This window comes from Hyperolius riggenbachi, chromosome 5, assembly GCF_040937935.1.
Source record: "Hyperolius riggenbachi isolate aHypRig1 chromosome 5, aHypRig1.pri, whole genome shotgun sequence".
Classification (NCBI taxonomy): Eukaryota; Metazoa; Chordata; class Amphibia; order Anura; family Hyperoliidae; genus Hyperolius; species Hyperolius riggenbachi.
The window spans coordinates 420,825,935-420,851,586 of record NC_090650.1 but is presented as its reverse complement, the minus strand read 5'-3'; the positions used below and the strand labels follow the sequence as shown (position 1 = coordinate 420,851,586).

General features: G+C 45.3%; 1 protein-coding gene across 1 annotated transcript in view; it reads left to right on the top strand.

Annotated features, from left to right (window-relative positions):
• Positions 1-6,441: 6,441 nt before the first annotated feature.
• Positions 6,442-25,652, top strand: part of ASAP1 (ArfGAP with SH3 domain, ankyrin repeat and PH domain 1) — a 187,288-nt gene continuing 168,077 nt past the window's right edge. Inside the window, exons 1-3 of the mRNA XM_068238413.1 lie at positions 6,442-6,494; positions 6,814-6,931; positions 8,804-8,850. Of these exons, the coding sequence (XP_068094514.1) occupies positions 6,442-6,494; positions 6,814-6,931; positions 8,804-8,850 (218 nt within the window). The remainder of the gene's footprint in view (positions 6,495-6,813; positions 6,932-8,803; positions 8,851-25,652) is intronic.

Below are 25,652 nucleotides of genomic sequence, written 5' to 3'. Positions count from 1 at the left end.
GGAATATGGTGGCGCTTTATAAATCAATAATAATAATATCAATAGATATATTGTAATCATGAACATTGTGGAGTAGTAATTGCCCCATCAGAACTATCCAGCATTCAAAAAGTTTTGTTTGGCTCCTTCACGCAACACCATAAACAGCTTGTCTTGCAAATCGAGGTGCGCCCTCTGACCATGATTTGTCCTGCTTGAGGCTTTTAAAGCAAAGATTGATGGTCCAAACCCTAGTGGCCTTGGGGAATGTGTAAAGTGTCATTACCTTTTGCTGCTTTGATGTAGGTGGAGATTGTTTGGACAGAGAAAAAGCAATCTTTCCCATCACACTGATGCAACCGCACAACATAAGGGGAGGTCTGAAGTCACAGGGAGCGGAGGCCCCACCCCCTAGCAAAAACTAATAGACAATAGAATAAAGGACACAGACCATATGCGCTTTATTTTCAAACTGATTTTTAGGTAGGTAGGTGCCTCAGTTTAAAAGGTGACCTATCCATAGGCAATCTAACATTGATGGAATTTAAGGAAATCTCACTATACTCCCAAGCATAGTAACACTGCGAATTCACTTTTTAATCGCTGTACAATATAAATTTTGCAGTGATCTTTACAACCCCCCCCCCCCCCCCCCCAAAACAAAAAAAAAGTACTTGCCGTACAATAGCCAGCACTAAATTAAAAATTGTTTTAAAGTGGATCCTAGATAAACTTTTACTCATTGCATAATTGTGTTCCTTTCATATAGTTTATAGGGCATTCCTCAAGCAACTGTTTGTTTGTTATGTTTTAATACCCTAATTCCCTATAAACTAAACAAGCCTCGGCCCACAGCTCCTCCAGTGCCTAGGCACTCTGAGACCCATGCAGCAAGGGCTTATGGGAGCTCGGTCTGGGCAGGAGGAAGTGTTAATAACCAGAGAATTCAGAGGCAGAGGGAAGGAGGGAGGAGTAGAGGGGAGTGAAGTATTCACAGGCTGAGGGCTGGAGATGAAGAGCAGTTTGCCTGTGTAATCACAAGCGGAACATGGCTGCTCTCATTGTATCACAGGAAAAAATAATCATATTCTGTTGAAGCTGTTTGCAGCTATATTTGCTGTGTAAACTATCTAAACTTTAGATAAGATATATAGACAAGTTGCTTGTTATAGTTAGTTTCTCATCTCGGATCCGCTTTAAAAGCGCTGGAAATCACTCCGAAAAACTCATCGATTTCCTATGTACCCCGGCCCTTGTAGTATTAGAGGCAGAGCATCAGTGCAGAAGCCGGGTAACCGGCATTATTAGAGAATGAAGATGGCAGCCTCCGTATTCATCTCCCTTCAAGCGAACCAAGCATCTGGGGCATCTTAAAGAGAATCTGTACTCTAAAATTCTTACAATAAAAAGCATACCATTCTCTTCACTATGTTCTCCTGGGCCCCTCTGTGCTGTTTCTGCCACTCCCTGCTGCAATCCTGGCTTGTAATTGCCAGTTTTAGGCAGTGTTTACAAACAAAAGACATGGCTGCTAACCAGAGTGTGATGGGCTGAGAGCAGCTCACTGTGTGACTCATGCAGAGCTTGGAGAGGGTGTGTAAAGCTTCTGCCAATGACAAGCAGTGCTGCTGCACATTCCACACATTGCAGCCTCAGCTTGACAGAGGAAAGAAGATAAGATTTATTACAGAGACAGTGCAACTAGAAAAGGCTGCAGTAAGACAGACCACATTAGAACAGGCATAGGAACTTATAGGATAGAAGAAACAAGGCTCAAAATTTTGTTACAGAGTCTCTGTAATAGCACATTAAAAATGCATGCCATCCTCTTCTTTTTACATTTAAAAGTTTAGCAAAAGCTCCCTACCCTACTCCAAGGCCTGCCCGACAGCAGAAATTTCAGACAGACAAGGACTGATGTAATTTATTTTATAGCACAGAGAAAACAAAAACGTTCATCAACGGGGGGGGGGGGGGGGGGGGGGCTTGGGGGTGTTGAGATAGTACACTGTGCTTCAAAGAATTTTGAGAAGTCACAGATGCTATCTTCACACCTTTCCCTGGATGAATAAGGGGGATTTAGAATGGGAATAGCTATTAGAAACCAGGGAAAAGAATGGCCGCTTGGTTCCCTTTAATAGTGAGCCAGCAATGCAGAGCTTCTAACCCTTATCTGCTCTCTTCCTTCCTCCTCTGTTGTGCAGATAAAGTTTCTCCGGCCGGCTGTGAACTCGTCCTTCAGTACTGAGGAGCAGACAGCCTGACACCTCCGCAGCATTGATCGCATCCAGACTTGTGCTGCAGCAGACTTGCTGAGCTCAGCACTTGGCAGCGCTGTAAAAAACAATGATTTCTGCAGTAATTTCTGCTAATTGACACCTTTACAGTCCGCCTCTCACATTTCTAAGTTGTGAGTAGTAATGAGTCCCCCTCCTGTCTGTCAGTGAGTGCGGCGTGACTCCAGGCTGAACTGGAAGAGCAGCAGGGTGCAGATGTTGTTGTGTGTTGTTTCCTACGGAAAAAAAGTGCTTTACATACAGTATGTTACTTTGTATCCTATTAATTAGGGGAGGAGGAGATGGGGCGGGTAATTTTATATTATAAGTATGGCACTAGCAAATATCCCAAGGATAGGTTTCCTATTGACAGGTCACCTTGTCAAACGATGCCTTCAGCTACCTGAATCTTGATTTGAAAACAGACCTCACCTGATCCATGCTCTCCGTTCATAGCCATTATTACCCCTGATGATGGTGCAAGGCCGAAACAGGTCGGGAATGGATACTGGGCAACTCTCTTGCAGTGATTTCTGCACTTGCACTGTATGTTTCTATTATACATATATACATCAGAACGGACCCTGTCATAGAGGCTTTCAGCTACCTGAATCTTGATGTGAAAACAGACCTCACATGATCCATGCTCTCTGTTCATAGCCATTATTACCCCGAATGATGGCGCAAGGCCGAAACCTTTCGGGATTGTGACTGGGCAACCTTTGCTGGGTTTCTGCACTTGCACTGAATGTGCCATGTTTTTTACATTAGTGTGTCTCAATACAGTTCTTGTTGCATCGCAAACACACTTCAGGCGGCATTTTGCCATTTTTCTGTGGAAAACTGCTCTTAAAGAGGAACTGTCGCGAAAATCTTAAAATTTAAAACATAAACAAATAAGTATGCTTCTTCCTAAATAAAATGAGCTATAAATTACTTCTCTCCTATGTTGCTGGCATTTACAGTAAGTAGTATAAATCTGACATTACCGACAGGTTTTGGGTTAGTCCATCTCTCCATAGGGGATTCTCAGCATGGCCTTTATTCTTTAGAAAGGCACTCCCTGAAAAAGGTTTATACAGACATGCTGGCCAGCCTCCCTGCTCGCTGCACACTTTTTTGGCAGTTGCACGGAGCAACTGCCATTCACAAAGTGCATTTTGAAAATAAAGAAATCCCTGTGAAGCCCCCATGAGGAGATGGGCTAGTCCAAAACCTGTCGGTAATGTCAGATTTCTTCTTGCTAATCATGTGACGCTAAGTGTAATGGAGCGCACATGCAGCGCAGGGGAGGCAGAGGAATGAACGTGCTTCTGAGCCGATCGCTATGCGCCGGCCAGAAGTGAAGAGGGGAGGACATACTGCGTGCACAGGGCGCAGTATGTCCGGGTGGGGGGGTCAATCAAGTCGCCGGGCACCGGGACTTATAGGAGACTAATGGCGGCAGACGGAGGGGGCAGGACTGGCTAACGGTATGTAATTTTAAACCCCCCCCCCCCCACACACACACACACACACACACACACTGCTGCAAACTTTTTTTGGACTGTGGTATCCTTTAAAGCTGATCCCAAAATGAAAAACTAACTATAACAAGTAACTTGTCTATATATCTTATCTAAAGTTAAGATCGTTTACACTGCAAATCTAGCTGCAAACAGCTTCAACAGTATATGATTATTTCTTCCTGTGATACAATGAGAGCAGCCATATTCTTCTTGTCACATTACACACAGGCAAGCTGATAGCATCTCCAGCCCTCAGCCTGTGAAAACTCCACTTCCCCCTCCTCCTCTCTCCTCCCCTCTGCCTCTGTAATCTCTGGCTAGTAACCTCCTCCTCCTCCTGCCCAGACTGATCTCCCATAAGCCCTTGCTACATGAGTCTGAGTGCCTAGGCTCTGGAGAAGCGGTGGGCGAGGCTTGTTTAGTTTACAGGGAATCAGGGTATTAAAACCATCAAATAAAAGTATTTGGCTTGAGGAATGCCCTATAAACTATATGAAAGGAACACAATTATGCAATGAGTAAAAGTTTATCTCGGATCCACTTTAAAGTGTATGGTGTGGGCATTGGCTCATACAAAGGTGAGAGTTTTTTGTGGACAAAGCCAAGTGTGAATGGGCCCATAGAAAAACCTGGGCCCTGTGAACAGGTCTGTTGGCCCCCTGCCCCCGTGTGAACTGAGCCCAATAGTGCCACTGCTAGAATGGGTCACATGAGCTGAATTTCCCTATAAGGTGCCCGGAGTAATCATTAGCAGATATCGGCGTTCGCTTTTCATGCATAGTCAGCGGTAAGGGGAAGAGCTCGTCACGCTGCTTTCACATTTTAAAGGCATTTCCAGGCACAAAGCATAATATAACAGAAAAAGCTGCTAATTTTCTCCTGGAGGCCTTTCAGCAGCAGGGAAAGTGGCCTCAGCTCACCTCGCCTGACCTCTCGCATGGAACTGTCACTTCTTCCAATCCGGGCTCTCTGTAGATGAGTGCCGAAGCCTTCTGTGACGTGTTCTCTGTGTCATTGGGCAGCTTCTCTCCGTACACAGGCCTCTCGCTGCTTCACTGTCCATTCTAAGTGATCTCACTGTCCAATCTAACTGATCTCACAGACAGGCATCTTACTGTCCAATCTTACTGATCTCACTGTCCAATCTAACTGATCTCACTGCCCAATCCAACTGATCTCACTGCCTCACTGTCCAATCTAACTGATCTCACAGGCAGACCTCTCACTGCCTCACTGTCCAATCTAACTGATCTCACAGGCAGACATCTCACTGCCTCACTGTCCAATCTAACTGATCTCACAGACAGGCATCTTACTGTCCAATCTAACTGATCTCACTGTCCAATCTAACTGATCTCACTGTCCAATCTAACTGATCTCACTGTCCAATCTAACTGATCTCACTGCCCAATCCAACTGATCTCACTGCCTCACTGTCCAATCTAACTGATCTCACTGTCCAATCTAACTGATCTCACTGTCCAATCTAACTGATCTCACTGTCCAATCTAACTGATCTCACTGCCCAATCCAACTGATCTCACTGCCTCACTGTCCAATCTAACTGATCTCACAGGCAGACATCTCACTGCCTCACTGTCCAATCTAACTGATCTCACAGGCAGACATCTCACTGCCTCACCATCCAATCTAACTGATCTCACAGGCAGACCTCTCACTGCCTCACTGTCCAATATAACTGATCTCATAGGCAGGCACTGCACATACACCACACTAAGCAGTTTTGTACAGGCCTCTTAGTCCCCTCTACACCATTCAATTCCAGGCACGATCGATCGAATTTGATTGGAGGGAATTCGATTAGATCAATTAAATCCAACATGTCCGATCGGGATTTGATCGATCGTGTGATCGATTTGCATTGAAAACTAGCTGAAATCGATCACACGATCAATCGAATCCCGATTGGACATATCGGTTTTCATCTCTCTAATTGAATTCGATCCAATCGAATTTGATCGATCGCCTCTGGTGTAGAGGGGGCTTTATATTTGACTTTTTTTAAAAAAAATTCTCGGTTTATGATTTTTTTCCACGATATTAACAGACAGTACAAAGGAAGAATGAAATGAGGTTGGATTCACACTATACCGGATGGAAATCCAGATCAGTTTGTTACAATGGCATCAATTTTTCAACCGGATTTCGTTTCCGTTTTCGGTTTACCGCCTGTTCAGTACCTGTTGCCGCAGTCCTGCACCGCCTCCATCCGGCTATGGGGCTCCGTACTGCGCATGCTTGAACATGCACATGCCTAGTACAGATCCGCCCCTCTTCAGCAGTACTCAGGGGGACATAAGCGCTTCCGAAGACTTCTGAGGACTCCCAAAGGCGTATTAGACCAGTGTGTCGAAAACTTCAATGGGGGGACAGCAGAGGACTGAGATGGAAGGGATCCATGAGCCTTCCCTCACCATATATGCTCTAAGGGGTCACCTCTCTCCAGGTCCTCTTCCCAGCCAGGTCAGTATCTGTTGGGGTTTATCATTTATTCTGGGTGCTCCAGTTGCCTCCAACATCCCAAAAACTGTCTCTCAGCTGCCCCCTTTTCTTCCTCTCTGTGCTCTCTGCTCTTGGAGGAGAGCATAGAGCTGTGTGCAGTGTTGTGAACCCGGGGTCACAGATGTGAAAATAGTTGCTGGTGGATGAAGGGAGTGATGTGGGACATCGATAAGCGGCTCAATCTTCTCATATGGGAACGCCGCTTCTGGTAAGTTTGTTTATTTTACTTTACTGTTCCGCCTCGGGTTCTTTTTAAAGGAGTCATCAGGCAAATAAGAAAAAAAAAATCTGCTTTACTCACCTGGGGTTTCTCCAGCCCCTTGCAGCCGACTGTTCCTCACTGACCGCTCCACTCCACGCCGCTGTCCTGCTCTCGCCGCACGGTGCAGAGGATGACCTCGAGGTCGCCCTAACTGCGCCTGCGTCAAGCGCTGCTGTCAATCACGGCCACGTTGTCCACGGCTTACTACGCAGGCGCAGTAGGCCGCGGACAACGTGGCTGTGATTGACAGCGGTGCTCCATGCAGCCGCAGTAAGGACGACCTCGCGGTTGTCCTCTGCACCGTGTGGCGAGAGCAGGACCGCGACGCAGAGCGGAGCTGTCAGTGTGGGACAGTCGGCTGCAAGGGGCTGGAGAAACCCCAGGTGAGTAAAGCAGATTTTTTTTTTTCCTATTTGCCTGATGACTCCTTTAAGTTTCTTTTTCAGGCATGATACAGAACTGGACCCAGTTTTGAAACATGCCTGAAGAAGAAACTTAAAAGTTTTGAAAGCTTGCTGAGAGCTCTTGTACTGTTAGCCGAGGGGCAGTTACTGACATGAGTGGTCCTGTGTGCTCCGTAAAGAGCTGCAGAAAATGCCAACACTGCATTAAGATAGAAATAGTACCACTCATCGGTAGCGCGGGCTTCCTTCCAGCCTCCCGCGCAGATCCTGCATATGCACTCGCCTCTATTATAGCCAAGTCGCTTCCAGTAAATAAAAGATTTGTCTAATCATTATAACAAGTTGTGTGGTCTCCCAGTCCGACTTATGATAATTGAATTAAATCTATTTCGGTTTGGCCCGGCAGGAAATAGGAGGATCGGCCATTAGAAGACTTTTCCGACGCTCTGGCTAAGTGCACTTCGGCCGGCGCTGATGCATTGCGGTCCGAACGGCAGACATTAACATTCGCATTCGCGCTCTGTGAATAGGCATTCTGCGGCGAGGATTGGAAGGATATCTTCAGGCAGAGAGCAGAACGCAACAAAGCATTAAGATTTTATCCTGATGAGTAAAAACAAAGCGAAATGGCCAAAATCTAACGTTTTAGGAGTAGGGATGATCAATGGTATGCAAATATTTCTGAGTTTATGCAAATGTATGCAATTTTTATGCAAATATATGCAGTTTGAAAAAATACCAATTAATTTAAACCCAGGTTTAATATATTGTTCCATTTTCAAACTGCATATATTTGCATAAACTGGGAAATATTTGCGTATCATTGATCATCCCTCTCTAGGAGGTGATTAATGGCCTTCTAGTGATTGTATGTGTGTGACCGACTCTGCTTAAAGGTGGCTACTAACGATAATTTGCCAAACAATTGTTTATGAACGGTTATTATCATGAACGATCGGAAATGATCAATTAGGACCACTAAAGAACAAACATGTCCTGACCAATACAATCAGATTAACGGGATTGGTCCGAAAATCAGATCATTTCCATTAATCGGATTGGAGAGATTTTCGCCAGTTAGTGGTTCCAAACTATAATTTCCTATCATTCATACGAATAATCGTTTGTAAACAATCGCCAATTTGTATCCTTGGTGGCCACCTTAAACCAACCCTGTAGCGAAAATTATGAGATAAGGGATTGTGTGTGTAATACAGCTCAGAAATACAACATTAGTAGGACATATATTCATCTCATATTGTTTTCCAGTACAGGAAGTTATCTGTGCAAAAAAGCTTCTCTCAGCTATTCAACCGTACAGTGCTGTTTTCTGAAGCATGTAAACAGCCAAGAAACAGCGAGAGACCACTCGATAAGGTTTTACTGCAGGAAAGTTCAAAGGGTCATTATTTCTGTTTTGTTTTATAGTCTAAAATAGTGTGATTTAAAACTGCAACTGTGACAGTCTGATGCAATGTTATAAATAAAGCTATATAACTAAAAATAAGAATGAGACTCTTTTCTTTGCTACTAATGTCCTATACATTATCCGTACTACACGTACAATTCATTATATCATAAGGTTTTGGTTCGCTTTAGGTATGCTTTAACCCTTTCCACTCGGAGTTCTTTCCTAAAGGAAGTCGTTTCTGCTCCGAGTTTTTTTTTTTTTTTTTAAAGAAATGCGCTCTCCCTCACACACACTCTCCCCTCCTTTCTCTCTCTCTCTCTCTCTCTCTCTCTCTCTCTCTCTCTCTCTCACATTTTAACATGGAACATAACACCGTATCATGGTATATCTTATTTTAAAGAACACATTATAACGTTTAATTTGATACCTTATTTGGACAGTTTGACATCTTCTATTGGCTGGCAGCAGAGGAGAAAGCCCAGGTATGGTAAATTGAAGAACAGTTTCCTGGGTGCAATCCGGGCCTGCGTGAGCAAGTTTCGCAATAATAGGTGGTTTTATGCTCGCCACCCGGTATCTTACTTTCCCTACACACAAATGCAATCTTGGGTATTTCGATTGGGCAAACTACCAATATAATACTAAGTACTATTTACACTCTCCCCCAGTCCATCCTATATGATTCCATTGATTGTCTGTGCAAATTTGCAGGCAATCTGCAAGAAATCTTCAATGTCATCTGGAAGGATTTTTAATTTAATTTGCAGAATGGAATCTGCAAAAATGAATCCGCAAACATTTTTTATTTAAAAACAAAAAACAGGAGTGACATTTTAAATCTAAATGTCACTTCCTGCCGGCTGGGATCGCGGACATCCGGTATGGGACTGGGGGGCACTGACTGTGTGGGCATGTAGTATTACATGCCCACAAATATTCGCACAGTGATCGGAGATTTGCGGCGGTCCCGATGCGCTGCAAACCGCCGCTGCAGGGACATACGAGTGGAAAGGGTTAAAGTATACCCGAGGCAAGGTAAAATGAAACAAATCACATACTTACCTAAGAAAAGGGAAGCCATTGGATACTGTGGAGGGTCCCCATGTCCTCTTGGCCCACACCATTGCCACACGTAGACCCCCAGAGCATATCCGACAAGAGCTTGACAGTTCTATTATGTTGGCGCACTCCTTTTCATGCATGAGCCTAGCGGTACTGCCCCTGTGTGGCTATGACTGTGTCTGCGGGGGGCCCCTATAATTCTACAGTACCCAACTGATTTGTGGCTGAGTTGCTGCTGCCCACAATAAGTTGGCAATACTATGGCGCAGAACGCTCTCAGGGATGGGAGCACAGCAAAGGAGCATGCCGGGCCACGCATGCGCCATGAAGTGCAATTTGGCCAGGCTGAATTGCTGGGGACCGGAGCCACCCGGGGAGACGGTGAGGGACAAGCGGCCTTAAAGAGACACTGAGGCCACCCTAAAGTCATGTTTTTATTTTAAAAACCTCTTTAGCATGATTGCAGCACCTAAAACGCTGCATCCCCGCGGCTGAAAACTCAATAAATCACGCCTAACTCCCTGGGCAAACATCCACAACTTTCCTGGTCGTGGATTTTGCTGCCCGGGATGGCAGAGCTTCGGGCTGTAGCTCCGCCTCCATTCACGTCAATCTGCCCTGATCGCCGCCTCTCCCCGCCCCTTTCAGTAAAATAAGACTGAGAGGGGCGGGGATAGGCGGTGATCTGCGCAGATTGATGGAGTAGAGGCAGAGCTTACAGCCCAAAGCTCTGCCTCTACTAGGAAGCGCTCCCCGCAATTAACCCTGGAGTGATTGAGTTTTCAGCCGCGGGGATGCGGTGTTTTAGGTGCTGCAATCATGCTAAAGAGGTTTTTAAAATAAAAACATGATTTTAGGGAGGCTTCAGAAGCACCAGGTAAGTGTGGAACTTGAAATGCTTCTCGTCTCAGGTTCCCTTTAAAAGATTACTTTTGAAGGGAGCGGAAAGGGGATAAGAATCAGTTTTGTGTGATCTTCATCTGTCTATGTCCCTGTTGAGATTAATTTTACTGACTTCCTATCCCTGCTAACTTTGATGTAACACAAATTAATGCAAAGAGTGATCGCATGCTCCGCCCCTCCATTCTGATCCCGCGTTGCGACTCTTCAGGCCTACATACGTTCTGCCAGTTTTGTCTGTTTTCTGTGGTCTGTGACCCCTGTGACCTCGTCGTTCTTGGCTGACTAGCGCAGTATGACGTGGTTCAATGCGTACCCACAACCAGTCTGCTTTTTTTGACCACTTGCTATACCAGATGCAAATAAATATGTTTTACAATCAGCATAATGCTGAAGTGTGTTTTTCTTGACAGGTTTTCTTTAATGAGCCGTTATAAGTGATTTGTATGCGTGTTTGTATCGTTATCGGGGAAGGTGTAGCACATAAGAGCTGGCTGGTAGTTATGGCTGATGTTACTACAATAAACAGGGCAGTATTGATAGCTTATCAGTGCGGCTTTCAGCAAACAAGTACTAGCACAGATTACAAGTGAACAGTGCTGCCGCCAGGCTCTGTAGAGGGAAGGCATTCCATCTTATGAAGGGGTGTGAGGCCAGCTTCCTGTGGTGTTTAGGTCCGTACCCACAATGATGCGGTTTTTGCAGCAAATTTTTTTTGACACTTTTTCTCGAAGAATGATTGTTTTCCTGATTTTGGAATCATGGGTACGTTTTCACGATAAAACGTTCATGTTTAGTGACATGCAATAATCACAACTGTTGGATTACTGAACGAACGATCGTTCAGATTCCTATTGGCTCCCAGGGTGATTAGCGCAATTTTTCGTTATTTCGCCGCAAACAACACTCTATGGGCTCTTATACATGCCCAATTTATATCGCCCGTCGGGGGTTCAAAACCTGATCCCCTTGGGGCGACGTCGTTGGGCCAGGCTGCTTGAACCTGTGTAGCTGATGATGCAATGCTATGGGGGAAGGGGAACAATGGAGGAGCGGCGCATGCGTGACATCACATGGGGGAGTGGCACAAACAATGGGGTAGTGGGGAAAGATGAGCGCCCTTGGGGTTAAGTAAAATCGCTCGCAGGTTATGTGTCGGGAGTAGTTGGGTGCTGTACACATTCCTGATTATCGGTTGAGGTGGTCTCTGTCAGCCGCCTCAGCAGGCATGTGTACGAGGCTTCAGATCAGGTTAGATGGTTCGGGGAACAATGGTTCGTTGGCGGAGATCCCCGATCTATCTGGCTGTGGGTGCTTAGCTTTATTCTGGGTGCTGACAGTTACTATTGTCTGCAGGACTCGGGTGACAGGTCAGGGCCAAGTGCTGTACAGATGTTTCCACTTCATAAAAAGCACCTTTGGAGGCGCCTGGTATGTAAAAAGCACCTCCAGTCAAAAAAGTTTGAATGGCAATACATATATGTAGTCTCTGCACTGTGTATAGTTAGAAGAACTTATAAAGTTTACATCTGGTACATCCTTAGTGGATAAAGGGAGGGGGGACACCAAGAGCCCAATAGTGTGATATTGTATAGAAGATAATTAATAATGAGTAATATAACAATGTAATACTCACAAACCAGGGTTACCATTAGGCAACCACTGTGAAGGCAGGTGGGGAGATTAACCCGACCCCACTCAGGATTAAAAGTCGCTCTCTGTAGATGGGAAGAAGATGGGTACAACCCTCCACCAAGGGTGGACTTAGCAATATGTAGAAGCTTTCCAGAGGCGCCAATAGAATAAAAGTCACTTAAACGAGCTTAAAACCGATGGGGCAGTGGTGGGCCTATCCCATCCATGCAGACAAAGCAAACAAAGGAAGGACTGTGGCATCAACAGTCAAACAACAATTTTATTTATACTCCACAGTAAAAATAGGCAACGCGTTTCACGGGCTCAATCCCGCTTCATCAGGCCAATCAAAAAGGAGCATACAGCTTAACAGCATCAAAACCACACTGAGGCGCTCAGTGTGGTTTTGATGCTGTTAAGCTGTATGCTCCTTTTTGATTGGCCTTATGAAGCGGGATTGAGCCTGTGAAACGCATTGCCTATTTTTACTGTGTAGTATAAATAAATTGTTGTTTGACTGTTGATGCCACAGTCCTTCCTTTGTTTGCTTTGTCTGCATGGATGGGATAGGCCCACCACTGCCCCATCGGTTTTAAGCTCGTTTAAGTGACTTTTATTCTATTGGCGCCTCTGGAAAGCTTCTACATATCCTTAGTGGATAGTACAGACTTATTTATATCTGTAGTAGCACTTCCTTCTTTCTTCTCATGCTGAAGCCTTACTAAAGTACACCCTCTGTGTGTTCTCCCCTCCAGCCTAGTGCCTGTCCCCTCCCTTGCTTCTGCCTGCTTGGATCAAAATACATCTTTTTTCATAGTGTGTAGCAGAGAGGAGACGCAGCAGAACAGCTGCAGTCTTATGTCTGTTTGCTATAAATGTTATTCCACATGTCTCTGCTTGCCTGGATTAGAGCACATGGACATGATCGAGGGAGGAGTTATAACATCAGTCCCCCAGCATCCTTTGCACCTATGGTTTGGAAAGATAAAAAAATCACCCTGGCCCAATTTCACACCGGGGGCTGGATTTCAAGGCCATATGTGAAATACGGACCCGGGGGGTAAGAAAAGCACACTTTATTATGTGTGATTTTATATATATATATAGGCAACTTATTAGGTTTAAAGCAAGCTGTAATTTATAATGTAGGTACTCTTTAAAGTGTACCTGAGACAGATTAGGGAAAGCAAAAGAGATACTTACCTAAGAAGAGAGAAGCCTCCCTTCTAAGGTAAGCAGAAGAGAGGCTAAACATAAAAAGGTTCTATTTAGCCATGCTACTCGGGATGCATTGGCACGGGTGCAAACATCCAGTGGGAAGGAGCTGAATGCAAGCTTCGGTCCTGCACGGCTTTTTCCACATCGGCCGGATGAAGCCAATGCCGATGGTTATACAGAACAGGTGGTGACGTGTAACGGAAAACACGGATTAAAAACCGATGCCCAGCTTAAAGTGGACCTAAACCCAAAAATTTCTCTCTGCTCTAAAAGATAAACCACAACATAACATTCAGGCAGGGGTCACATTTGTCTTTCAGTTTCTATACTTTTCAGAAAACTGAAAGACAAGTGTGACCTCTACTTTACAACAGCTAATGTAATTTATAGAGGAAACTGACAAATTGCGCAAGATGTCAGTGTTTTTTCTGCGTGCGAAATCTGCATTCAAGTGGGACCTAGCTCATTGATTAACATGAGTTCTCAGTTGAAAACAGTTTTTCTGTGCAGAAAACGCGTACGAAAGCCGGTAAGTGTGACCCCTGCCTTAAAGAAAAACACTTCTTCGTTACAGCTTATAGAAATCCGACAACAAACCTGCAGTGTTCTGGATCCGTTTTTCAGCCGTCCTGTGTGAACCCGACCTAACCCTCATCTCTTGTGTGTGTGTGTTTTTGTTTTATGTAGTTTTATTTAGAAGCAGCAGTTCTTTTATAATGCAGCTTCTCTCTTCCATGCAGTCTCGTGCCCTCTCAGCTGGTTTCACTCACAGGAAGCGGTTTTCACACCTTTATTAAACACTTCTCCAGCGCCCCAGCAAGCGAAAAAGAACCCAATTAAGATGTCTTAAGTTTGAACACCACTTCTACGTTTTTGATTGTGTTATTTATAGGAGCCGGAAAGGGTGTTTTGTAGGTAAGATGAGAAAACCTCTCCTGTGAGAAAACGTTGTAGTTTATTGAATCTGGGCCAGTGAGCTGCATCTGGGCTTGTTTACACTTTTCTGTTGTCTTTAGAACTCACACAACGGCCTTAAAGTGACCCTGAACTCTTGCACAGGTCACAAGGAAAACATAGATAATAGATGATTTAGTCAGCGCTTGCCCATTGTAAAATCTTTTCTCTCTCTGACCTACTTTCTGAAATGTATCCCTGGTGGTGACATCTTTAGTTCTACCAGATGTTCTGTACGGAATGTTCATTACTCTAAGTTGAATGCTCAGAGGGAGCTATTGCTTGCTTGGCAGTTGGAAAAAGCCATTATTTCCCACAATGCAATGAGGTTCATGGAGAGCTAACGTTCAGGACCATGGTCCTGACATCACACTGTGGGAGGGGTTTCACCACAATATCAGCCATTCAGACCCCCCCTGATGATCTATTTGAGAAAAGGTAATGATTACTCATGGGAAAGAGGGTATCAGCTACGGACTGGGATGAAGTGCAAGCCTTGGTCTTAACTAGTTCATATCTGCTGAAGACTCTTCATCTCTGTGATTGTATCTGTTCATTTCATTGAATAGGATAAGAGTAGTTTGAAGTTCTTAGTTCCGGGTATTGTGCCTGCAGATGGCATGACTCTTCCTGCTGAGCATCGAGTGATGAGGCTTCTCTGTGACGTTTCCTGGGGTGGGGAGCGCCCGCAGTTTCCTATTGCTGCTGTATGTTCTCTGCTGCTCAATGCTCGTTGGTTGACCTGCTCTGCGGTGTCCCAGGGATGCTCCTTGCATCAGCTGCATTTGTTATACTGCAGAGGTGCCCACACTTTTTCTGTGAGCTACTTTGAAAAGCCCTGAACTCAGAACTTCCTGTGTGCTCTAGAAGATAAGCAACAGCATAATATTTAAGGAAAATCATTTCTTTGTTACCGCTTACAGAACTCCTGCACTAAAACTGCAGTGTCTACTTCCTGCTTTCATGGAAGCAGACAAAGGGTTAAGGTGGCCATACACATCCAATCTAAAGGTGGCCATACACTTATAGATTTGCAGCAGATTCAACCATCAGGTAGATTTCGGTCAGATGCCTGTCAAGTCGAATCTGGCAGGAATCTATCTGATGTGTGCCACACACTAGGAACAGATTTCCAATAGATTTCAAAATTAAATCAATTGGAAATCGATCTAAATGCATTTTTGGACCATTAGGTCCAATGCAACTCTATAGGCCATCGATCTGCTGCCATCAGCCGACCACCTAGATTTTCCATCCTGTCAGATCAAATCGATCGATAGATTTGATAGAATCTATTTCTGATCGATCAGTTGATTCCATAGAATTGATCAATCGATGGCTAAAATCGGTCAGTGTATTGGCCCCTTTAACTACCTGTGTTTACATATTAGCTTTGTCTGCTAAGGACTACTGAATTTCTGTGCTGACACAGCTGAGAGCTCAAATTACACTTGTGATTACTTACATATGAGGTGAGATTAGACAGGTTAAACCAGGCATGGGCAAACTTGGCCCTCCAGCTGTTAAGGAACTACAAATCCCACAATGCATTTGCCTTTATGAGTCATGACTGTGGCTGTCAGACTCCTGCAATGCATTGTGGGACTTGTAGTTCCTCAACAGCTGGAGGGCCAAGTTTGCCCATGCCTGGGTTAAACACTAAATACACACAGCAGTGTTCTCCCCAGGCTCTTTTAGCCGGGTGCTCCACCCGGCTAGTTTTGGTGACCGCCCAGCTGTCATTGGCTCACCTTCTTCTATGCTGTAAGCAGAGTTGCACACAGAAGCACCGGCCCTGCATTCTCTCATCTCGCCCCACCCGGCTAATTTTTCATGCCACCCGGCTAGAAAAAAATTCTGGGAGAACACTACACAGGGTGCATTTATCCCTGCTTTCCTTGTGTCCTGTGTGAGAGGTCAGGTCCACTTTGAGGCCTGGGACCACTAGCAGTGCTTTTCTAAGCGTGTGCGTGCGTGCTGATTGCGTTTCCCGGCGTTTTGAAGCGCTTTACAAGTAAACTGGACAGTGTTTTTTGTTTTTTTATTTTTCATTTTAAATAAACTTTATTATACCTACCAGGTGTCCTGATGTCTGGGCTCTGTATGTAGCCCCCCCCCCCCTCTAGCAGAAGAGGTCATAGGTGCTTCTCTAGGATCAGAGATGCTTCTTTGAGCCCTTCTACTGGGGGCGGGGCTACAGACGGAAGGTGGACATCAGGACACTCTGTAAGTATAACTAACTTTATTTAAAAACCAAACAGTCGGCCCCCATGTCTGTACATTGCATTGAGTGCAAACATACTCAAAATGCTGCATGCCCTGCGATTAACCCTAATTGCAATCAATTAGTGGCCTCCCCACCATTTAAATACATTGGCAAAGCGTTTTTTGAAATTGTCGGCGTTCCAAGAATGCTGCCAAAATTGACAAAAAGACTGACTATGGGAGGGATTAGACTGGATTAGCTGCACCCTGTGTCAGTTGTGTGAGCCAGATACTACTGAAGTCAGAAAGATTGGCAGGACTGGTCTTGTTTAATAAGAAATATACGTGGCAGCCACCATATCCCTCTCAGTCAGGTTCCCTTTAAAGTGTACCAGAGATGGTAGACTAGCACTCATTTATACTTACCTGGGGCTTTCTCCAGCTCCATAAGCACTCTGGCCTCCCTCGCCGTCCTCTTCAGCCCCTCCGTTCTGGCGCTACGACTCCCGGTGATCCGGTCAGTCGCCGCCAGTCAAGGGCTTCTGCGCAGGCGACGCTCGGCTGCGCCCCGTCCCCGGGAGCCCTCTGCGGCCCCTCCGTTATGCCACTATGACTCCCGGTAATCTGCGCAGTCGCAGCCTTCTGCGTGCGTACCCCCGCATGCGCTGAAGGCCTGGCTGCCCGGATTACCGGGAATCATAGCGGCATAACAGAGGAGGCGAAGAGGGAGGCCATGGTGCTGGAGGAAGCCCCAGGGAAGTATAAATAAGGGCTAGGAAAACATCTCTGATTTCCTTTAACCTCCTTGGCGGTAATCCCGAGCTAGAGTCGGGCCGGAAAACCGCAGCTAAGAGCGGTAATCCCGACCTCTGCTCGGGGTAACCGCCAGAGGATGTGTGCATAGTATAGTGCGCCGCGGGCGTTTCTACATACCTCCCGGGGGATCCTGACGTCGGCCGTCATTCTACTTCCTCTCCTCCGGGGCTCTGCTTCCTCCTAGTGAGAGTTGCACTTCAGAGTTGCAGCGCCCCCCGGAGGATGGAGGCATAACTGCAGCGCTGGAGCCAGAGAGGTGAGTGATTGTAATACTGCTGCAGATCTCCCTGGCAGCATGATTTTTTTCCAGGTTTTAGGATCTGAAAGGGTGTAAAAAAAAATTGAACCGCTTTTAGACCCTAAAATCCAGAAAGATTCATACCGCCAAGGGGGTTAAATGACGATGAGGGTTTTGCAAGGACAGCTCGCAGAGCCCAGAGAGCTGCAACCATGACATTACCGGCAGCGAATGGTAATAGACGTGTTTTAGATCTGCCTTCCGTGACTTTCCATTGTGATTTTTTCCCTATCCTTGTATAAATATAATTGCCCATTTTATGTTGAGAATACAGAATCTGTACACTGGGAGAAAATGATGCGTTTCTAGACAAGTGAAATTGCTGCTTATGTTGGAATTATGGCAATCTCTGCTGGGCGTAGAGCAGTGTCGATGAAAGCGGTATTTTACATTGTCATCTCCCTGAAGATGCCCACTCAGTGTTTGTAGGAATCACAGGCATTGTGCGGAAGACGAGTTTCTGGAGGTTCTATGTAGTTACAGCAGAAGATTGCAGGGGTGTGTGTGTACCTGAGCATTCATCAGGGCCGGAGTGCCGCCTTGTGCTGGAGGGCGTTCATTGGGATCACACAGGCTTATGGGGGACTGTTGCTGTCTGTTTCTGTGGACCTGCACCCAGCCTAGTCAGACCCGCCACTCTTTTTATCCCAACTGACATGGAGAGAACTGTATAGGGAATGGAGGGAGGCACTGGACATCAGGGAACTGTATAGTTCCCCCACATCCAAAACCTCACAAAGTCCTGCAACTTCCACCTCCATAACATCTGCAAGATCCGCCCTTTCCTGACCTCTGCCACCACCAAACTCCTCATCCATGCCCTCATAACTTCCCGTCTTGACTACTGAAATGCCCTTCTGTCTGGTCTCCCTATGACCCGAATAGCCCCACTGCAGTCCCATCATGAATGCAGCAGCCAGAATTATCCACTCATCCCATCGCTCCATCACGGTGGCTCCTCTCTGTGAATCCCTCCACTGGCTTCCTATCCAGTCCAGAATCAGATTCAAGATACTGTGTCTGACTTTCTGTCCACAAATCCTGCCCGACCTACAATTCCGATCTTACTCAGAAGTAAACACCTAGCCGCTCCTTCAATGAACTTCACCTGACTGCCCCCCCGCATCACCCAAATCCCATGCACGCCTCCAGGGCTTCTCAAGAGCTGCTCCAACACTATGGAACCCCTTACCTCCTCCCCCGTTTAGAGTTTCCCCCTCCTTCAACATGTTCAAGAAGGCCCTCAAAACTCACCTTTTCACTCTGGCCTACCACCCCTCGCAAGTGCTCTTAACACGCAGCTGAACTCTGGTCCCCTACCTCTCGTGTCCCTACCTCTCCCTCTAGATTGTAAGCCTTTGGGCAGGGTCCTCCTCCTTGTGTCTCCTACCTGATCATGCACCTTCATTACTGTGCACCCATCCTATGTATCTGAGTGAACCTAACTTGGTCTCCATGCTCCCCTCCAATGACTGACTAAGCATTACCTTGTACTCATACTGTGCTGCGTGATCTGGTTTTTCTTGTATTCCTGTATTTTCATATTGCTGTATGTCACCCCTAAATATTGTCTGTAACTTAAACTAAAGTCCAGCACTGCGTAATATGTTGGTGCTTTATAATTACAATAAATAAATAGGAGAGGAGGGGAGCCATTAGACTCCAGAGAACTGTATAGGGTAGGGATAAGGCCACAAGACACCAGGGAACTTTTATAAGGGAGGGAGGGGGCCACCAGACACTAGGGATCTTTATAAGGAAAAGAGGGAGGGGGCATTAGACACCAAGGAACTGTATAGGGGAGAGAAGGGAGCCACTAGACACCAGGGAACTTTACAAGGGGGGTTAGGTGGCCACTAGACATTGAGGTTGGGCCTCGACTTTGACTGTGTTCAATTTTGGTCCACTTTGTATTTGTGTGACACCCCTACCATAGAGCTTTCCCAGTCCTCTCTCTGTCCATCGCTGTCCCCCCCCCCCCCCCCCCCTCCCATGAAAGTTATGAGTGATGAGCCTTTCAGTGACTTCAGAGGGCTTTAGAAGCAGCACTCGTGTCACTGAGTACGTCTGAAGATTGGCCGGTCCGTACTGTACATGCATGGATGCATGCTCATTGAATTGCACCAGTAGAAAAAGGGCATTGCCGTTACCATGTTAATCGCAATGGCCTTGCGATTGGCAAATTGCATACAAACAGCAAGTGGAAAAGGGACCTTCGCCTTCGTGCTTTTAGACAAATGCTGCAGATATTCTGTTTTCCAGTTCGCTATCAGTCACCTATTGTTGAGTACATCATGTATGTTGTGTGTTATAAACCCAAACTGTCTCCTGCGCTGTACAGCAGAGCCCTGTGTGTGCCCACTCCATGCCTGAGCGAAGCGTACGCCTGCTAATCACCCCCAGCATTCTCTCTTCCTTCACCAGGGCGACCAGCCCTGCCTCTATTGAAAAGCTGCAGCTCCTTAAATAGTGCGGAATCCGGGACAGTGAGAATTAATTAGCCCTGCTGTCTCCTGCGGCCCAGTGTCCCTCCAGGCCTTCCACTTCTAATTACTGCACCTGCTTAACCCATTCACACCCGGAGCAGAGAATTCACCGTGCCAATCTGTCTTCCTCTCTCTCATAATGCTGGGAGGAAATAAACGGGAACCTGGTTGTCCTGGACCAACGGTACAATCCTTCCTTCAACGTTTTAAAGAGAACCTGTCACAAATGTGTGCCTGTGATATGTTTCGCCACATTGAGGTTGCAGTGCTAATGAAGTGTGATTGGTCGGGCAGGGCTGTTTCTACTTTTTTGTCTTACCTTGTTATCAGTGCAGATTGCTGGGCTCAGTATAGCAATCCTTTCACCTGTTAAAGTAGACCTAGAACTCCACTGCTCTTAAGGCTCATACACACGTCGGAATTTTCCAAACAACCAATCGTTTGAACTTCAAATCGAGCGTGTGTACGGTCGGTCGTTCACCTGATAAGACCTAGAGAAATGTCCTGTCTGTATTTAGAGTTTAGCCTGTCTAATCCCCCCCCCCCCTCTCATCTGTGACTAATCACAAGTGTAATTTGCTCCCTAAGCTGTCATCTGGCAGCCTTCACAGAGCAGCTAAGTTGTAAACACACAATGTTAACCCTATGTCTGCTTCCATGAAAGCAGGAAGTAGACACAGCACATATTTATTGCAGAATTTGTATCAGCTGTAGCAAAGAAATGTTTTTCTTTAACAGATAAGGAACAGCATGATAACCTTTAGAGCAGAGAGGAAGTTCTGTATTCAGGTAATACATGTGAAGGCTAAAATATTTATTTCCCTTTAAACAATGCCCATTGCCTGGCAGTCCTGCTGACCCTCTGCCTCTAATACTTTTTAGCCATAGCCCCTGAACAAGCATGCAGCAGATCAGGTGCTCTGACTGATGAAGTCTGACCAGATTAGCTGCATGCTTGTGTCAGGTGTGTGATTTAGACACTACTGATGCACGAAAGATTAGCGGGCTGCCAGGCAACTGGTATTGTTTAAAAGGAAATAAAAATGGCAGCCTCCATACATCTCTCACCTCGGGTTACTTGTAACGAAACGGCACATCTTCTTCAAGGATGTAATTTATCTTTTTAAAGCCTTCGTTCAGACCCCTGCATATGTTATTGTTAGTACAGGTGAAAGGAATAGGGTTTCTTGTCTCCTCACGATTGTTTTCTCCTGCTGTGGGCGGAGTGTGTCTCCTCCCACAGGCCCTTTTCCATCGAGTCTCTGCCCATGGGAAGATTTTACATGCAGTATTTCAGTGGGGGCATGGCTTTAAAGAGAACCTGAACTGAAAATAAAAAGTCAAAATAACTATACACAGGTCATACTTGCCTCCCGTATAGTCTACTCCTCAATCTTTCTCCTCTCCTGTGTCCTGTTTGTCTACTGTGATCAATGGAATTCTCTGTCCTCCATTTTAAAAATGGCCACTACCCCATAACAGCTTCCTGGTCAGCAGGGCTGGGGAGTCGGTACAAAAATCCACCGACTCCTCAGTTTAGGATTCCACCGACTCCACGACTCCGACTCCTCTAATTTGCATATTACAATCTTGTTGATTGAAAGTATGTAACATGAAATTCGTCTCTTAACTGCCAACGCTTAGGAATTTTAAAAGACAACTGAAGTGAGAAGGATATGGAGACTGCCATATTTATTCCCTTTAGTCATAGACTAAAACCAGTCCTTGGTAAGAGTACTTGTAAAAGGTACAGACCGGAAGAAAGAACATCTATCAGGCCCTAGGCAATGTAACTGTGGGTACATGTAAGAATGATGTGCAGGTACTCTGCAGGGGAATGAGGAGATTCTTCCTCTATTACACATTCTTCATGTACAATCTGAACCAGGTTTATGGGTGATAGACAACACCTCGGTGTTCAATGTGCACAGCATTCTCAGTGGATTCCCTGCAGCTCTGTGGGGAGTGCATATGTAGAGTATAGTACTACTGTGTACCAAAGTAAACCTGAGACAGATGAAATTAAAGTTTTATACATACCGCGGGCTTCTTCCAGCCCCCTTCAGGCTAATCAATCCCTCGTTGTCCTCCTCCGCCACCTGTATCTTCTGCTATGAGTCTAGGTACATGAGCCAGTCTGGCGTAATGCGCATGCACACACTCCGACGCCGGGAGCGTACTACATCTGCGCAGCACTATTGCACAGGTGCAGAACGCTCCTGGCTGTGGAAGCGGCATGCGGCCGGACTCCGCTGACTGGCTGAATTACCGGGACTCATAGCAGAAGATCCAGGTGGTGGAGGTGGACAGCGAGGGACTGATTAGCCTGAAGAGGGGCTGGAAGAAGCCCCAGGTATGTATAAAACTTTTCTTTTCATCCTTCTCAGGTACCATTTAATTTGTAGTCACCAAACCAAATTTTAACAACATATCAAATTATTTGATTTCATGAGAAAAGATTTACATTTGCATAAATCAGAATCAACACAGAATTATTTCCATCTCATTGACCATCTCTATTAGTGACATGGCTACACATCAGGCTTTATACTTACAGCATAGATGTTATTTAGTATATATAAGAGATTCCTGTGTACACATCATATATACAGTCACAATCAGATATGTATATCTGACTTTAAAAATACGGGGACTGCTTTATTGAAGCAGCACAAGTAACTAATTTTGATTGGTTTATTTCATTTATGTGGACTAAGCTATTACTGTATGTATAAATTATTTTAATGACTATTATCTGAGAAATAGAACATTTTATCATATTTTCTATTTTAATTACATTTTAAATTCATTAGGAGTCAGAGTCGGTGCATTTTTTCCCGACTCCAGGCACCCAAAATTACTCAGACTCCACGACTCCGACCCCACAGCCCTGCTGGTCAGCACACTGTTAAACTGTAATATCGCCCACCTGAGCCATAGGGAAACATGGACATTGCCTTACACATTCAGTTGTGACAGCAGCTGATAAATAACTGACAGCAACTGGTATATTTCAGTTCTGACGAAATATTGTCAGAACTGGAAGGGATCACTGTAAGAAGAAAATGGTGAGCTTCTGAGAGGAACTGACGGTGCGGTTAGTATGTAATATTCATTTGTAGATACATCATGTTTATTTTAAATAATTTTACTCACTTCAGGTTCCCTTTAAGGTACGTACACATGTCTGATATTTCTGAACGACTTGTCGTTCAAACCGGTCGTTTAAATGACAGTTTGGGTTGTGTGTACAAGCGATCATTAAGGTGGCCACTAACAGTCCAATTTCTAGCTAAAAATTGTTCGAGCGATCAGAAATTCTGATCGGATTGCTTCTAAATAATCTCAGTTGATGGGCACAATCAATTACAAACGATTATAAAAATAGTCGTCTGATTTGGATTTTTTTCAAACCAAAATTTGGATTTTCTTGTTGGTTGTGGTAGGAAGCAAAGATTGGTTCGTGGATGGTGTAGTGAACGATTTTCGCTAGAAATTGGATCATTGGCCACCTTTAGACTGATGGCAACAGTTTTGACTGATCCGCTTGGCGGATCTGTGGACTGTCGTTCAAATGACAGTTAGGTCTGTACATGTGTACAAACGACTTGTTGTTTGAAAGTCTATTAGTTTGGCACTAAAGGTCCGTACACACGCCGGACTGGAGGCAACGACGGGTCCGTCGTTGCCTCCCGCTGGGTGGGCGTTCCAACGACAGTCCGGCGTGTATACGCACTGTCGGCGGACTGATACGGCTGTTTCTGAGTGATCCGCCGGGCGGATCGCTCAGAAACAGCCGTATCAGTCCGCCGACAGTGCGTACACACGCCGGACTGTCGTTGGAACGCCCACCCAGCGGGAGGCAACGACGGACCCGTCGTTGCCTCTAGTCCGGCGTGTGTACGGACCTTAAAAGATATTTAAACATGTCTTTTGATCTGGTCCATTGTTCTGTCCAGTCCATTGACCATTCAAACGACATGTAAATTAGCTTTAATTAGCATTTCAAGCCTTTTGTCATTTGTGTGTACATGGAGTCTGAACGACTTTTTGTTTGACAATCGGGCATAAAATCAGATGTGCTTAGACACCTTAAAGAGGAACTCCAGTGAAAATAATGTAATAAAAAAGTGCTTCATTTTTACAATAATTATGTATAAATGATTTAGGTAGTGTTTGCCCATTGTAAAATCTTTCCTCTCCCTGATTTATATTCTGATATTTATCACATGGTGATATTTTTACTGCTGGCAGGTGATTTAGCTGCTGCATGCTTTTTGGCTGTTATTATTATTATTATTTATTGTATTTATAAAGCGCCAACATATTACGCAGCTGGCTGTTGGAAACCGCTGTAAACAGCTATTTCCCACAATGCAACAAGGTTCACAGACTGGAAACTGCCAGAACCACGGTCCTCAGTTTCTTTGTGGGAGGGGTTTCACCACAATATCAGCCATACAGCGCCCCCTGATTGTCTGTTTGTGAAAAGGAATAGATTTCTCATGTAAAAGGGGGGTATCAGCTCTGATTGGGATAAAGTTCAATTCTTGGTCGGAGTTTCTCTTTAAGTCTGACAAAGAGCCCTAACTGATATCCCCTGGTGAGTCGCACATTCCCTGCCTGTACGTCAGCCAGCTCTACCGCTCATCATAATAATTATAAATATAATAATTTGGTTTTATCGCTACCTGATATAACAGTCATTTGCTGCTTTATTGCTGCAATCTCCTCCGCTTACCATTTTATGTCAGCATTTTACTTTTATTGCATGCCATAAATAGGTCAGGTGGCAGAATGTTATTAAACACCTGCACACTTCTGAACTTGTGCAACCCTCCATGCTGTTGTAAAATATATATACACAGAGCGGCCAAAACATTAGAGACACCCCTCTAATAACGAGTTGGTCCAGGTTTAGCTCTGATCACCGCCGATATTCTTCTTGCATGGACTCAAGATGCTGATAACGTTGCTGAGGAATGTTGGCCCATGCTGACATAATGGCAGCTCTAAGTTGGGGCAGATTGGATGGTGGAGTTTCCAAGCTTTGAAGTGATTTTTCGAGTTCATCCCACAAATGCGCAATAGGATTGAGGTCGGGAGACTCAGGTGGCCATGGAAGTTGGTTAAACTCTGATTGATGTTCCTCAAACCCAATTTGAGACCGATCGAGCATGATGGCAAGGGCCACAACAGGCATCTTTTCCTATTTTTCTCTGATACCAAAGTCACTCTTGATGGTCTTCTGCTGCTAAAGGCCATCCTTTGCCAAATCTGTCTTAGGGCTGGTGCACACCAGAGCGGTGCATGAGTGTTTTTTAAAAACGCTTGCAGGGGGAAAACCGCTTGGCTAATGTATTTCAATGAGATGGTGCACACCAGAGCAGTTCGTTTTTTTCCACAAACGCAAACTCGGGGCTGCAGCATTTTTTAGATTTTTGAGGCGTTTCTGCTTCAATGTTAAAGTATAGGAAAGTGGAAAACCGCTCTGAAAAACGCTAGATCGGGGGCGGTTTTCCAGGCGTTTTTGTTACAGAAGCGGTTCAGTAACAGCTTTTACTGTAACAATATATGACATCTGCTACACCAAAACGCTGCAAAACACGCTAGGCATGTTTAGAAAACCTCTCTAGATGTCCCGGTTCTCACCTGAGCGGGAATCGCGCGATTCCCGCTCACGGCAAACCGCTAGCGGTTTTGCAAAAAAACGCC